The sequence below is a fragment of the Artemia franciscana genome, chromosome 13 (assembly GCF_032884065.1).
Source record: "Artemia franciscana chromosome 13, ASM3288406v1, whole genome shotgun sequence".
NCBI classification, from domain to species: Eukaryota; Metazoa; Arthropoda; class Branchiopoda; order Anostraca; family Artemiidae; genus Artemia; species Artemia franciscana.
Genome location: NC_088875.1, coordinates 27,238,560 through 27,253,826, shown reverse-complemented (window position 1 = coordinate 27,253,826; position 15,267 = coordinate 27,238,560). Strand labels below are relative to the sequence as shown.

The window sequence follows — 15,267 nt, the reverse complement described above, 5'->3', positions numbered from 1 at the left end:
GCTTAGATTGGAGGGATCGGGATGAAACTTGGTGGGAAAAATAAGCAGAAGTCTTAGATACGTGATTTACATAATTGGAATGGATCCGCTCTATTGGGGGGGGGGGATAATTCTGAAAAATTAGAAAAAATGACGTATTTTTAACTTACGAAGGAGTGATCGGATCTTCATGAAACTTCATATTTAGAAGGACCTCGTAACACAGATCTCTTATTTTAAATCTCAACCGGATCCAGCGTAATTGGGGGGGGGGGCAGTTGGAGGGACCGAAATCTTACAAAATACTTGAAGTGAAAGTGGAAGAACGCTGAAAGTGGAGAGATCAGGATGAAACTGGATGGGAAGAATAAAAACCTGTCTAAGATACATGACTGACATAACCGGACCGGATCTGCTCTCTTTGGTGGAGTTGGGGGGGGGGGTAATTTTGAGGTATTTGTAACTTACGAAAGGGTGACGAGATCGTAATGAAATTTGATATTTAGAAGGATATTGTGCTGTAAAGCTCTAATTTTGAATTCCGACCAGCTTCTGTGACATTGGGGGGAGTTGGACGGGTAAACCGGAATTCTTGGAAAACGTGAAAATTGGGGCATTTTTATCTTACAAATAGGTGATCGGATCTTAATGAAATTTGATATTTAGAAGGAATTCATGTCTCGGAGCTCTTATTTGAAATCCCGACCGGATCTTTTGACATTGGGGGGAGTTGGGGGAAATCTTGGAAAACACTTGGGAGTGGGGGAATCGGGATTAAACTAGGTGGATAGAATAATCAAATGTCCTTCATATGTGATTGACGGAACCGTACTGGATTCACTCTCTTTGGGGGAGTTGGGGGGAGGGTTTCAGTGATTTGGCGAGTTTGGTGCTTCTGGACGTGCTAGGACGATGAAAATTGATAGGCGTGTCAGGGAGCTGCACAAATTGGCTTGATAAAGTCGTTTTCCCAGATTCGACCATCTGGGGGGGTAAAGGGATTGATAACTTACGAGTGGGTGATCGGATCTTAATGAATTTTGATATTTAGAAGGACATCGTGACTTAGAGCTCTTATTTTAAATCCTGACCGGCATTAAGTCTCTGATTTTCCTTTTAAATCAATCTATTGATTCATAGAATTTTGTTAGAGCTCATACCATATGATCTCTTGGCTCTTACCTCTTCTTGCCTCGTCACAAGTGCCATATGAGCTCTTAGCTCTTGTTTATAGACTCAATTGCTTTAATAAAAAACAAGTAAAATAGCCATATTGAAAGACTAATTATGGTAAAAACATTGAAATTATACCGTTAGTACAACGCATTGGGAAATAGAATGTGTAAAAATTAAACAAAATATGTTTTTAGAAGCCAGGTTTGCCCATGAGAAGCCACCCCGTACACCTTCACCCTTAGTTATAAGGGTTGCAGTTTCCGATGTGGCATTACAGGACTGCATGGAAAATAATAGCAAAAAGTGTTTTACACAAGGATAAATTAAAAAGGAGATACTTAGTGAGTTCTCTGACCTCGCCAATCATCACGGTAGAGCCAAAAGCCAGAGATAGAAATTAACAAGACAAGCGTGTTTTTTTTGTATTTTTTTTCGCAGTTAGTATGATTTTATTTTGAACAGCCGGCAACCCCTGCTATGAATCCAAGGACCACTCCGACCACTAGTTTTAGTTCGATCAAGGAGAAGCAATAAATTTATTAGAAATCACAGAAAACCTGTAATAAAAATGTAGAGGAACACCACAATCAGATTCAGAAACCTTTGGTAGCGACACTTCGCAATATTGCACAACATTGAGAAAGCATATTACGTAATACTATTCAAGTTTTATTTTAGGGGTCAACTACATAAATACAGGAAAAAATACTTAATTCATTCATTTAGGCAGGTATAAGGTGAAAAAATATACATGATAGAATACACAACACTTCAAGGGGAAGCCTGCCCATCCGTGACGTGCACAAGGAGAGGAGGGGTCTCGGGGCATGGACCCCTCGAAATCCTTCATTTTCACGATTATTTGGGATTTTCTTATTCAAATTTTCGAAATAAAATTTATTCCCACCACTGAAAAAAAAAATTCCTGTGTAAGGACCTGTCGACCACCCCGAGCCTGAGTTTAAGTTCCACTACATTCATAAAAACTGATGAGCCAAAAAATTATACTGGCCAAAGTCCCGTTCGTTTCTACATCTTGAGATTATTTTTTTCTCTTTGTTTTTGTCATGGCTAACCAGTTCACCTTTAGATCTTTTAAAATATCAATGTTTTTTATCAAGGAACAGTGTATCAAAATCCGGATATTTTTGTATTCAAGCAGGCAAAAACAGAATAAACAACTTAGGACCCAAAAGTCTAAAGTTTGATTCAAGCATCAATGTTACGCTCATTAAATTCATGCTAGGCTAAATTTTCCGTTTAGTGCACTTTGCTTGGATGGAAATTCGCCCAGTCCTTTGTTCAACTCCAAGGGACCCTCCTGAAACGTAATATTCTAGGAAGGAATATAAATTTGTTTTTATTCGGCAATTTAATTGACACTTAACTGTGTAAATAAGAGAAAAAAAGTACAAAATAGGGGAAATCGGGGGTTCATGTTCCTTCGCCCTCTCATGACAGGAAAAATACAAAAAAACAGTACTTTTAGAAAGACAACCATCACAATTTAGCTTTGATTTTTTTTTAATATCCTTTTTTATAAACAAAGAACTAAATATAAACAAAAATCTAACCTGAAGTAAAATGTTGTAAGAGGCCGATCTAATACTGCTGTCCAAGACTTCATTGGAATCCATTTCTAGTATGAAGCTTCACAGGTATACCAGAAAAAACAATTTCCAGTTCCACTGTAACATAGAAGGAAGAGTGCAGTCAGAAAAGCAACGGTGCATATAGTGCAAGGTTGTTTCTCCAAGAAGAATCCCGTTAAATAGAGACCAATGAATGCTATATAATTATGAAAAAAGGCAGGATTGATTGGCTTTGGTATCAAGAGGACTGGTAAAAGCCACTGCAAACAATACATTATCACCACTCACTGAGTTTCACTACACCATTTCTACACCTGAAACTACAAGTGACATAATTAACAGCTATTACAACAATAAGCAGCAATTACCAAAAGAAGCTCTAAAACACTGCTACAAAAGCAAAACCAAACCTTTATTTTAACAAGAAGGATATTCTACTTCAAAAGAGAACTAACGGAAAAATATGTGTACATGAAATGATGCAAATTTGATTGTTTTAGATCACTCATGAGAAAGAAAAACTTACAACAACAAAATCTCTATAAATTAATCAAAAATGAAATTCGAAAACAATTTACTTGCTATAAATTTGTCTGACTATAGTCGAAAAATTTCTTAGTGTCGAGAAAAATATAGGCTACTTAGTCTCACATGCATCATCCGTAAAACACTAAGATCAGGTTCTACAAAAAAAAGTTTAATTAATCAGCAACTGACCCTCATCACTGCTACCCATACACAACATCTGGACCAATTAAAAGACTATAAATAAATCAGACTTTCGCATGTAGGATTGTAGGATGTCTTTCTAAATTAAACGAAATATATACTGAATTTATCTTTAAACAGTTTTGACACTGCTAGCTTACAAGAAACTCCTCTCCTGTTACTTAATATTCCTGGTTACACTCTTCAGAAAGGATAAATCCAAAAAAATGATCGTGCTGCCACTTTGGCATAGATTTGACTGGCTCACCTCAGTTCATAATTATCTTTTTTTTTCTTCTTTTTTTTTAATCCACATGGTGTTTGACTTTTCCACTTATCTGGTTGGTTCAGGCCTGTTCTCAAACATCTTTATATGTACCTTAAATTTCTTCCACAAGATAATTTTGGAGAGCCTCTAGAATTTCTGAAGGATTTATTAAAACCGCAGAACTAGACTGAGTCACCAGTCCTGGTGATCCAGTCCTGGCAAATTCTTATAAAGCTGGTTTGTTGTCAAAGCTCCTTCTAATGACAACAAGATCATAGAAAATCAGAGAGGAGGAATTATAATTTTCCAAACATGTCTTGAGCCTCTTTGTCTTCTCAAGTACTTAGGTGTTGGCAGTTTGAGCTTTCTTAGGCGGTCTTAATAGAGGAAGATTATTATATGTGTTAGAAAGTTTGTGTCCCTTACAAGGAAATACAGTTACCGATATGTTGGGGTCATGTTGGAAAGGAGGAAAGCAGTGTAGCTTAGTAGCCACAAATCCCGCCTAGCAGATATAAATCAAACAGTTCGTGGCAACGAACTGTAATAAGGAGCGACCCGGCTCAATAATAACCGAAACTCTAAAAAATGGAATTTTGGTACCAATAGTTACATCAAAACAATCCCATTTTAATGCTGATTTTAAATATACAAGTTTCATCAAGATCAGTTATACCCATCAAAAGTTACGAGCCTGAGAAAATTTGCCTATTTTAGAAAATAGGGGGAAACTCCCCGTAAAAGTCATAGAATCTTAACGAAAATCACACCATCAGATTCAACGTATCAGAGAACCCTATTGTAGAAGTTTCAAGGTCCTATCTACAAAAACGTGGAATTTTGCATTTTTTGCCAGAAGACAGATCACGGATGCGTGTTTATTCGGGTTTTTTTCCAGGGGTGATCGTATCGACTGAGTGGTCCTAGAATGTCGCGAGAGGGCTCATTCTAACAGAAATTAAAAGTTCTAGTGCCCTTTATAAGTGACAAAAAAATTGAAGGGCACCTAGGCCCCCTCCCACGCTCATTTTTTCCCAAAAGTCACCAGATCAAAATTCTGAGATAGCCATTTTATTAGCCATAGTCGAAAAACCCAATAACTATGTCTTTAGGGACGACTTATTCCCCCGCAGTCCCCGTGGGAGGGGCTGCAAGTTACAAACTTCGACCTGTGTTTACATATAGTAATGGTTACTTCGAAGTGTACAGACGTTTTCAGGGGGATTTTTTGGTTTAAGGGGAAGAGTTGAGGGGGGGGGGTTACGTGGGAGGATATTTCCATGGAGAAACTTTTCATGGGGGAAGATAATTTCAATGAAGGGGGGCACAGGATTTTCTAGCATTATTTGAAAAACCAATGAAAAAATAAATATGAAAAGTTTTTTCTACTGAAATTAAGGAGCAGCATTAAAGCTTAAAACGAACAAAAATTATTACGCATATGAGGGGTTTACCTCCTCGTTATACCTCACTCTTTACGCTAAAGCATTTTTAGTAATTTCAATTATTTATTCTACGGCCATTGTGATTAGAGGTCATTCTTAAGGAATTGGGACAAAAACTAAGCTTTAGTGTAAAGAGCGAGGTATCAACGAGGGTTGAACCCCCTCATATACGCAATAAAAACTTACGAATATAGAAGCTCGTTACGTAAGTTAATTCGTAAGTTACGTATATTTTTTACCAATGAAAACGTTTGTAAGAAACTAAAAGTTCTAGTTGCTTTTTTAAGTAATCAATAACTTGGAGGGCAACTAGGCCTCCTCCCTCGCTCCTTTTTTTTCTCAAAATCTTCCGATTAATTGCCCCGCTCTTTACGCTAAAGTTTTTTACTGTTTTAAAAATAGAGTTAAGAGAAAGAGTCAAACTTTAGCGTAAAGAGCGGGGCGTTGAGGAGGAAAAGCCCCTTTCATATACGGAGTAATTTCTGTTTGTTTTAAGTTTTAATGTTGCTCGTTACTTTCATTTAAAAAAACTTGTTTTTTTTATTTAATTCTACAGATTGAGATGAACCAATTTTGACATGTGCACATTTTTAGGTATTGAAACCACTGGAGGACAGGGCAATTTTTATTGTTCTTCAGAAACAATGAAATGACAAAATTCCCAAAAACTTCGGAAGAAGGAAACTATAATGAGAAGTGTGAAATGCTTGTTCTGTTTGAACTTTGGGTAATTGTATGACATAACTTGCATTCAAAAATAAGGTGTAAAACAACCAAACTCTCATTTTTATTCTTATCAGTATAACTTGATCGAATATTCTTTTGCAAGTCCTTTGATTTAACCTAACTTTCATTAACATTTAGATCAACCGTTTAGAATTAATTGATTGAAATTTTCTTAATGTCAGCACAAATTTTCTTTAAGTAAGGCATGCTAAAAAAAAGAAAATCCTAAAGAATAACTAGTAGGTATAAGTTTTTCTAATATACATGTGCTCTGCCAGTTCAAAAGGGTAATTAAACTACAAAGGTTTTTTTGTGTTGTGAGTTGCTTATTTGTTGTAATTGGAATTCTTTTTTTTGTGGTTAATTAATGGGTGTGATGATGGTTCAGCCTGTTGCTCACTGGATACCTAGGTTGCCTAGGTGCCCTCCAATTTCTTCGTTCACTTAAAAAGGGCACTAGAACTTTTAATATCCGTTAGAATGAGGCCTCTCGCGACATTCTAGGACCACTCAGTCGATACGATCACCCCTGGGAAAAAAAAAAAAAAAAAAAACACGCATCCATGATCTGTCTTCTGGCAAAAAATCGAAATTCCACATTTTTGTAGATAGGAGCTTGAAACTTCTACAATAAGATTCTCTGATACACTGAATCTGATGGTGTTATTTTCGTTAAGATTGTATGACTTTTAGGGGGTGTTTCCCCTTATTTTCTAAAATGAGGCAAATTTTCTCAGGCTCGTAACTTTTTATTGGTATAACAGATCTTGATGAAACATTTATATTTAAAATCAGCATTTGAATGCGATTCTTTTAATATAACTATTGGGATCAAAATTCTATTTTTAGAGTTTCGGTTACTATTGAGCCGGGTCGCTCCTTACTACAGTTCGTTACCACGAACTGTTTGATTACAAGCAGAGAGGAAACAATCCAGTCGTATTTTGAGTTGTGTTTATTATATTTGTGCCCAATAGCAGTAGATAAATAAAAAAAACTAGTTCTAGACTAGCGCACCAGAAATCGAAAGGGGAGTCCTGGCTGTTGCATCAATATATGAAAATCTGGGGAATATTTCGAGTGTTTTTTGAAACATAGGGGGGACGAATTTATTGTTTTTTCAATTTTTTGATGAAGGACTAAAACAAAAAAATCGATGAAAATATCCCAGAAAGAAGGTATTTTTTCAAAACCTAGGGGAATCGAATGCCACCTGCACCATTTTAAGACTCCTGGAGAAGTATCAGTGAAAAATTAGAGTTCGAAACGAATTTTAACCCAATAAACAAAGTCAGATTTCAAAGCCCTTTCGCAACAACGTTAATCAAAGTTAGGTTAGTAATATAATGAATGAATTTTGATTGTTTCCGAAGTTAGTTATTTTGGACAAAACTTTAGATAATTTGATTTTTGTTATCTTGGAATGTACTTGATTTAGGCAAATGTAACTTTCAGAAATGGATCCACAACCTAAATTAGGCCAAAGAAAGAAATTTTCAAGCAATTATTAATTCACTACCCAAGGGTGGCTCAAAGCACCATGGCCAAGGGGGGGGGGGTAAGATCCCCTCGTTTAAGCGACTCCTAAATCACATTTTACGACTCGTGGAAATTTATTATGCATTAATACTTTATCATTTATACTTATCTACGGAGACAAACAAGAAATTAAAATGGAATATCTCATCTGCAAATGCATAAGTAAGAACAACTAAATTTGCATTTGCCTCTTCTTCAAAGGGGATCATTGCTGAACGATCTTGTTTAAGTCAGTGGCATCGGTAAGGTCTTTCTCATTCACCAACAACATGAGGGAATCTAGCCTAGAATAAACCATGGCAATTTTCAGCCAACTCTAAACAAACTTCAGCTTCCGATTAGCCTGCTTAAGCTGATGTTGCCGGGAATGTCCTTCACCTAGGACTTCTATGAAGAAAATAGTACCTTGAAAAAATTGAAACCGAACTTCAATCTCTACTTAAAGAGCAATAGAATCTTGAATTCTTTCCTGGTTTGGAAAAAATGTTATTGCTAGCTCAATATCTGCAACTGAAATCCTTTTCTTTGAGGAGCCTGAAGTAAGCAAAATAGCTGAAAGTTTACAAGGCAAGCTTTGAGATCATCTCCCATCATATTTGTCAACCCACAAAGAATGATTTTAAATATTGTCTATAGGACTGATATATTGAGATGTTGGCTTGAATATGAACTCGGTTGTCAAAACGAGATGGTCCAAGTCACCGACAATGATGTCTGATGAAATCTGCCTCGGGATCGACTTCCATCCTTCTGGAAAATGCTGCTGCACTGTCAATTAAACCGTTCATTTCATTCCCTGATATTCTTTCGAAAAGTCCCTTAGTAGCTTCAAGCATCTCCATTGCGTTGATGATGCTTATCACCTCTTTTTCAAGTTTTTTTTTTGTTGCAATCCTGGTCTGGTAAATGATATTTTTAAGAAACGTGAGGCAGGTAATAAAGTCGAAGTTTAGAAGGCGACTTTTCAGAAGGCGACTAGCTTTGCCTTCGTCATCGTACCGACGTTCTTTATCAGCTTTTTTCGTCAAGAGCTGAAACTATTGCTTCAAACGAAGTAACCACAACTGTTTGTAAGGTTTCAGCCCTTGCAGTCCACCAAGCCAAGATAAGTTTCAGAGATTAGGGCTGTATTCAATCAAAGAGTTTGTTTAATGGCAGCAAAACGCTTTGTAGATGAAGCAAAGAACACAAATGTTTCTTTAAGGACGTTGAAAAGCTCAACTATCAAAAAAGATGAATTACAACAATTCTCTATAACATTGTTTAGTCTTTGGACCTGACAGAGGATATAAGACACATGGTAATCAAGAAGTTCAGATACTTTCTGCTGGACTCCATCAAAATTGAGCAGACATCGCCCTTGCCTAGTCATAAGACTGGAAAGCTAGTTTATCCACAGGAATTACTCTCCTTGACAATGTTCATATTATATCTTCTGCTGTACCCTGCCTGGTTTTGTCATTAGCATCACTAACATTTAATAGGCTCTCTATAGGTGTCCCTTCCGAGCTGATACTGTGGATTACAACTGCAAGTTTACCAGAATGTGAAGTATCAGTTTTTGTATCCACTATCACATAATAAAATTCTAAATCCAAGACTTTGTCAAGAATCTTCTCTCTGACTTCTGCTGAAAGCAAGTCAATGAACTAGTTCTGAAAAATTGTGCATATATTGGTAACTTTCTATGGTCTATATTGGGTATCATTTAACCAAGCTTCAAGAATGGGCAAATATCTTGCTAGAGGTTGAACGATATTGCCACTCTGTTCTTGACTTTTCTTAAAGACAATGCCCTGTCTCACTAGGGTCCTCACCTCTGTTTCCAAACCAAACCATGAAAAATAATATGTGGAAACTAATTCAGTAAATTTAATAATGCTTTTTGCACTTAAAGATTCAAAGATGTTGAAAAAATGGCAATAAAATATTTAAAGACTTGTCTTGAGTTTTCCATGATGCAATATGTCATATTTATTCTTCATGAGCTAGTCTAATTGTTTATCTTGTATCTATTGCTTGTCAAAACTGGATGTCAACATATCTTTGTTACACTTGAAGGTGCCACATATTTCTTCCTTTCATGGGTTTCTGAAGTGAAATAATAAATTTCATACTTGTACTTCATGTGATACAAGTTAATCAATAAAAGCATTACTTTTGAAATAAATGTTTGGAAAGAAGAAAAAGGATGATTAGTCTTTCTTAAAAGCAGCTCTTTCAGGTAGGCCAACAGTTAATAATTTGAAGCAATAAATAATCTTAATAATAAACTAATTAATGCTTATCTTTGAGTTTTATATTTCTCTCCAATTCTTATTTCTTAACAAGATGTTAGGATTAGCCTATATTTTACTAATCCAATCAGTGGATTTTTACCCAGTTACCATTTTCATTCTTCTACAGCAATAGGGAAAGTTACACTTTCTAGAGATCCATGAAGACATATCTTACCAATTTATTTTTTGTTAAATTTTAACACACATTTTTTATTTTTGAAATAGGCAGGTTCTTGCAAAAAAAAAGAATTGAAAATTCAAGATCATCTTCATTAAAAATTGAATTCCTAGTTTTTTCTAATTTTCTAAGACATATATGTTTTTTTAAGTTTCCACTTAAGCAATTTTAAGAATTAGCATTCATTTTCGGTGTTCTTAATACTTTTGTGATACAAGGCATGAAATGGGTTGTATTACACTTTTTCAGGAAATTAAATCATACTGTATATTCACCTCAAATAATTACACAGCTCCTTCATATTTGGTGAACTCATTTGCATATTCAAGAGTTCTTTTTAGCCAGTACCTTTCCTTTTCTTTTTTTATGCTGAATTTTTTTGTTAACCTGGGCTAGGCTAACTTAATGTTATGACTTGGAAAGATTTTTTTCTTGCTCCTTCTTTTTCTGTAACTTAACTTAGGCTTATAATTAGCTTTATCCTATTATTAATAGTCCTAATAACTTGACAGCATTATTTGCAAGCAAGCCTATCTTTTCCATCTGATATTCACACCAAGCAAAAAAAGCAAGTAGACAAGAAACAGCTAGACTCAGAAATGAGCACTAAGCCACAAGGCATAGTTAAAAATGTTTTCTTTCTAATTACTTTTTAGCGCTAAATTCCAATTATTATGCTCATGACTTAATTAGAAGTTAAATAAATTAGCATATAGCACCACCAAATATAGTACTCACTGGAAAAAACTTTCCATAAATATTTAAATAGGCTAGGTTGCCTTTGAAAATTACCTTAACCTTTAAGAACAAGAGCTAAGAGCTCATATGGCACTTGTGACGAGGCCAGAAGAGCCAAGAGCTTATATGGTATGAGCTCTAACAAAATTCTATGAATCAATAGATTGATTTAAAAGGAAAAGCGGGGCTTAATGTTGGTCGGGATTTAAAATAAGAGCTCTGAGTCATGATGTCCTTCTAAATATCAAAATTCATTAAGATCCAATCATTCACTTGTAAGTTATAAATACCTCATTTTTCCAACTTTTTCCTCTCCCTTCGCCCCCCCCCCAGATGGTCTAATCGGCGAAAACGACTTTATCAAGTTGATTCGTGCAGCTCCCAGACACGCCTACAAATTTTCATCGTCCTAGCACGTCCAGAAGCACCAAACTCACCAAAGCACTGAACCCCACCCCCTAACTCCCCCAAAGAGAGTAGATCCAGTACAGTTACGTCAATTATGTATCTACGACATTTGCTTATTCTACCCACCAAGTTTCATCCCAATTTCTCTACTCTAAGTGTTTTCCAAGATTTCTGGTTTCCCCTTCCAACTCCTTCCAATGTCAACAGATCTGGTTGGGATTTGAGATAAGAGCTCCGAGAATGAATTCCTTCTAAAAATAAAATTTCATTAAGATTCAGTCACCCGTTCTTAAGTTAAAAAATTCCTTGATTTTTTAATTTTTCCAAATCAACACCCCCTAGCTCCTTCAAAGTGAACAGATCCGTTCCAATTATGTCAATCACGCATCTATAGCTTGTGCTTATTCTTCCCATCAAGTTTCATCCCAATCTCTCCACTCTAAGCGTTTTCCAAGATTTGTGTTTCCCCGCTCCAACCCCCTATGTCCCCGGATCCGATTCGAATTGAACATGGAGCACCTGAGACATAAGATCCTTCTATATATCAAGTTTCATTAAGTTTGATCATCATTTGTAAGATAAAGGTACCTCAATTTTCACATTTTCCAAGAATTCCGGTTTCCCCCTCCAACTCCCCCCAATGTCACCAAATCTGGTCGGGATTTAAAATAAGAGTTATAAAGCACAAGATCCTTCTAAATATCAAATTTCGTTAAGATCTGGTCACCCATTCATAAGTTACAAATACCCCATTTTTTCTAATTTTTCCAAATTACTCTCTACCCCCCCCACCACCCCAAAAGAGGGCAGATCCAGTCCGGTTATGTCAGTCACGTATCTTGAACAGGTTTTTATTCCTCCTACCAAGTTTCATCCAATCTCTCCACTTTAAGTGTTTTCCAAGATTTCCAGTCCCCCCCCCGCCAATGGTGCTGGATCTGGTCGGGATTTAAATGAGAGATCTAAGTTGCGAGGTCCTTCTAAATATGAAATTTCATTAGATACGATCACTCCTTTGTAAGTTAAAAATACCTCATTTTTTCTAATTTTTCAGAATTAACCCTCCCCCCAACTCCCCCAAATAGAGCAGATCCGTTCCGGTTATGTCAGTCACGTATCCTGGACTTCTGCTTATATTTCCCGCCAAGTTTCATCCTGATCTCTCCTCTTTAAGTGTTTTCCAAGATTTCCAGATTTGTAAGTTAAAAATAACTCATATTTTATAATTTTTCAGAATGATTCCCCCCCCCCCCAGCTCCTACAGACAGAGCAGATCCGTTCCGTTCCGAATCTGCTCTGTCAATTACGTATCTAGGACTTCTGCTTATTTTTTCCACCAAGTTTCATCCCCATCCCTCCACTCTAAGCATTTTCCAAGATTTTACGTTCCCCCCTCCAACTCCCCCCAATGTAATTGGATCTGGTAGGGATTTAAAATAAGAGCTATGAGAAACAATATCCTTCCAAACATCGAATTTCACAAAGATCCCATCACCTGTTTGTAATCTAAAAATACTTCATTTTTTTATTTTTTCCAAATTAACCAGCCCTCCTCCCCCCCCCCCAGATGGTCAAATCAGGAAAGCGACCATTTCGGATTTAATCTGGTCTGGTCCCTTATATGCCTGCCAAATTTCATTGTCCTAGCTTACCTGGAAGTGCCTAAAGTAGCAAAACTGGGACCAACAGACTGACAGAATTTGTGATTGCTACTTGTCACTTGGTTAATACCAAGTACCATAAAAATCATAGCATAATTTACTGTCCTGAAATAATTGAAAACCCTATTATGCTACTAGTAATTCAATACTGCAATCGTAATTCTTTAAAAAATGACCATATTTCTCTCAATAACATTCAATTTGACTAAAATTCAATATCAGCTGGAACTTCCCAAGTAATTCCTAGCCCAATTTCAAAATGGTTTATACTTCTTCTGCAATATGATCGTAAAATTTAAAACTTGTTGAAAAGGAAAATAAATAATATTATCATAATTGGGCCAAGTCAGTCAAACAATTGTGAAATCAACAGAAAAATAGTCACCATACTCAAACCCATCTAATTTTTCTTTAGGCTACTTGAGCTACCTTGAACTGACTGTTAGGCCATAAATTGTAAAGAGAAAAACACAAGTCATTGCTACTTCTGGATAGGTGCAAATGTTGATGTACATGTCATAGAGCAAAGTCTTCCTGCAAAACATGATTCTTGTGTGTCATTTATTTGTTTTTCTTAGATGATTCTACAAAAGCATTTTACCAGCAAGTCAAAAATATTTGACATACTAGTGTTTTATTTTATTTTTTTACATAATGATTCCATAATTAGAGTGCAAGCTAGAAACCAGTGATGATTCCCCAATTTGACTGAAAGGTTACTAAAATTCAACAGATTTTCAACAAATTCAACAACCTTTCAAAAGTTTAGAAATTAGGGATCACTAAATTCTAGTACTCAATTTTTGGTATTAGTAATATTTGTGGTTTGAAGAAATAAGAGCGATTCATGCTGCAGCCCATCTGTAACAAAAACTGAATTATTATTTTTCTTTTTTACTTAAGATGAAACTAGATATTCTAATATTTTGTGATAAACTTCTGCAAAGATAGAGACATATTCTTCTTCTTTAACACAAGAGCCTTCTGAAGCCTGTTTTAGTCTACTTTTGGCTTCATGAGGATTATTCTATTTGCTGGAGATGAGGGGTCAGTGTGTGATGTTAGTATACATACACTGTTCTATACTGTGTCACAATACCTAATGAGATTGATGATGCTTCTATATAGCAATCTTCCAAAGTGAAATGAAAATTTTGACAGCAGGCACCAAGCATAATAAATGAAATGAAAATTAATACTGCAAATTTTGTGATGTGACTGCAACTTTTTATTGTAGATTACATGAGTTTGTTGATAAATCTGATAGAAAATGAGCAAAATATCCACAAGGTTTTCAAGGGACAAAACTGAATTTAATAATTTAGAAAAACTAAGAGAATATTAATTCAATGGCCTTTCTTATCATAATTATGACTCTTGCCAAAATTACAAATCAGCCACTCCTACTCTAATGGGGCTGGATATAGCCCTGGGCTATAAAAAAATAATTTTTATGCTAAAAGATAAAAAACAAGGGAGATAGTGTAGACTTGAAGATCTTTGGCCAAAAATGTTATAAAACAAAACAGTAGTATCCTTAGTTCTCTTATTTTATACTCTTTCAAACTTTCTTATTTATACTTGTGATAATGTACTATGTTCTATGATGGTGCCAAATAATAGTTCTATATTTATTTTTTTCTTCTTCTTGTGATGTAATTTTATCTCTATTAATGGGCAGCAGCATTCTTGACCAAAAAAGAACATTAGGTCAGTGTCATTGCAAAATAATAATAAAAAATAGAGAGATTAAAATATTAGGTAAAATTCTAGATAATTGACTTCTTGCTATCTTGGAAAGGGTTTAGGTTAGGAAAAATGAAACTTTCAGGGATGGGTCTACAGGCTAAAGTATGTCCTGGGAAGGTATTTTAAAGTACCCACTTCCACTCCTTCTCCCTCTATAGGGCCCTGAAATTTGCCTACATGACAGGTCTATACCTATTGAAATTTTGACAAAAAAACATTTTACCTTAGTTTTCAGTTACTAGTTGGTTTTCTCTGCCTTTAGTTCTGAAAATGCAATTCCTGTTATTTGAGTAGAATTTTGAGCCATATCAATGTTTTTTTTTTCAAAATTTAGGAAATGTATTTGTATATATTTAAAACCTTATAAAATGGAATTGAGCAAAGATATGAAGCTGAAAACAAAAGATTTATTTTGCAAGGTTTCACTTTTATAGCATACATATTTTTAAAGGTCATCAAAGGTCAGGGCCCTCTAGAGGGAGAAGGAGTGGAGGTAGTCGCTTCAAAATACCTTCCTGAGACATACTTTAGTCTGCAGATTCATCCTTGAAAGTTTCATTTTCCTAACCTAAACCCTTTTTGAGATAGCAAGAAGTCAATTAACTAGAATTTTACCAAATATTATTTTAAATATGGACAATAATGGAAGAAAACATGATAACCTTGATAATAGAAACATGCTGTACATTATAGGCTAGGGTAGGCTAAGGATTGCACAGTGTTGATATTTCCTCTTAGTCCTGTGCAGCCTACATCCTAGGGCTATATTTATGACCATCAGAAGGGGTGTATTGTCACAAACATAGATAACTTACAATATT

The 15,267-nt window shown here is 35.5% G+C and overlaps 1 protein-coding gene across 2 annotated transcripts in view; it reads right to left on the bottom strand.

Annotated features, from left to right (window-relative positions):
- Window positions 1-15,267, bottom strand: part of LOC136034743 (man(5)GlcNAc(2)-PP-dolichol translocation protein RFT1-like) — a 54,465-nt gene that overhangs the window by 38,732 nt on the left and 466 nt on the right. The window contains exon 2 of one of the 2 annotated variants that reach the window (XM_065716119.1): window positions 2,730-2,843. In XM_065716119.1, coding sequence (XP_065572191.1) covers window positions 2,730-2,792 — 63 coding nt within the window. In that variant the 5' untranslated portion in view covers window positions 2,793-2,843. Of the gene's footprint in view, window positions 1-2,729; window positions 3,068-15,267 lie in introns of both variants that reach the window. The other variant, XM_065716118.1, reaches the window with a different exon arrangement.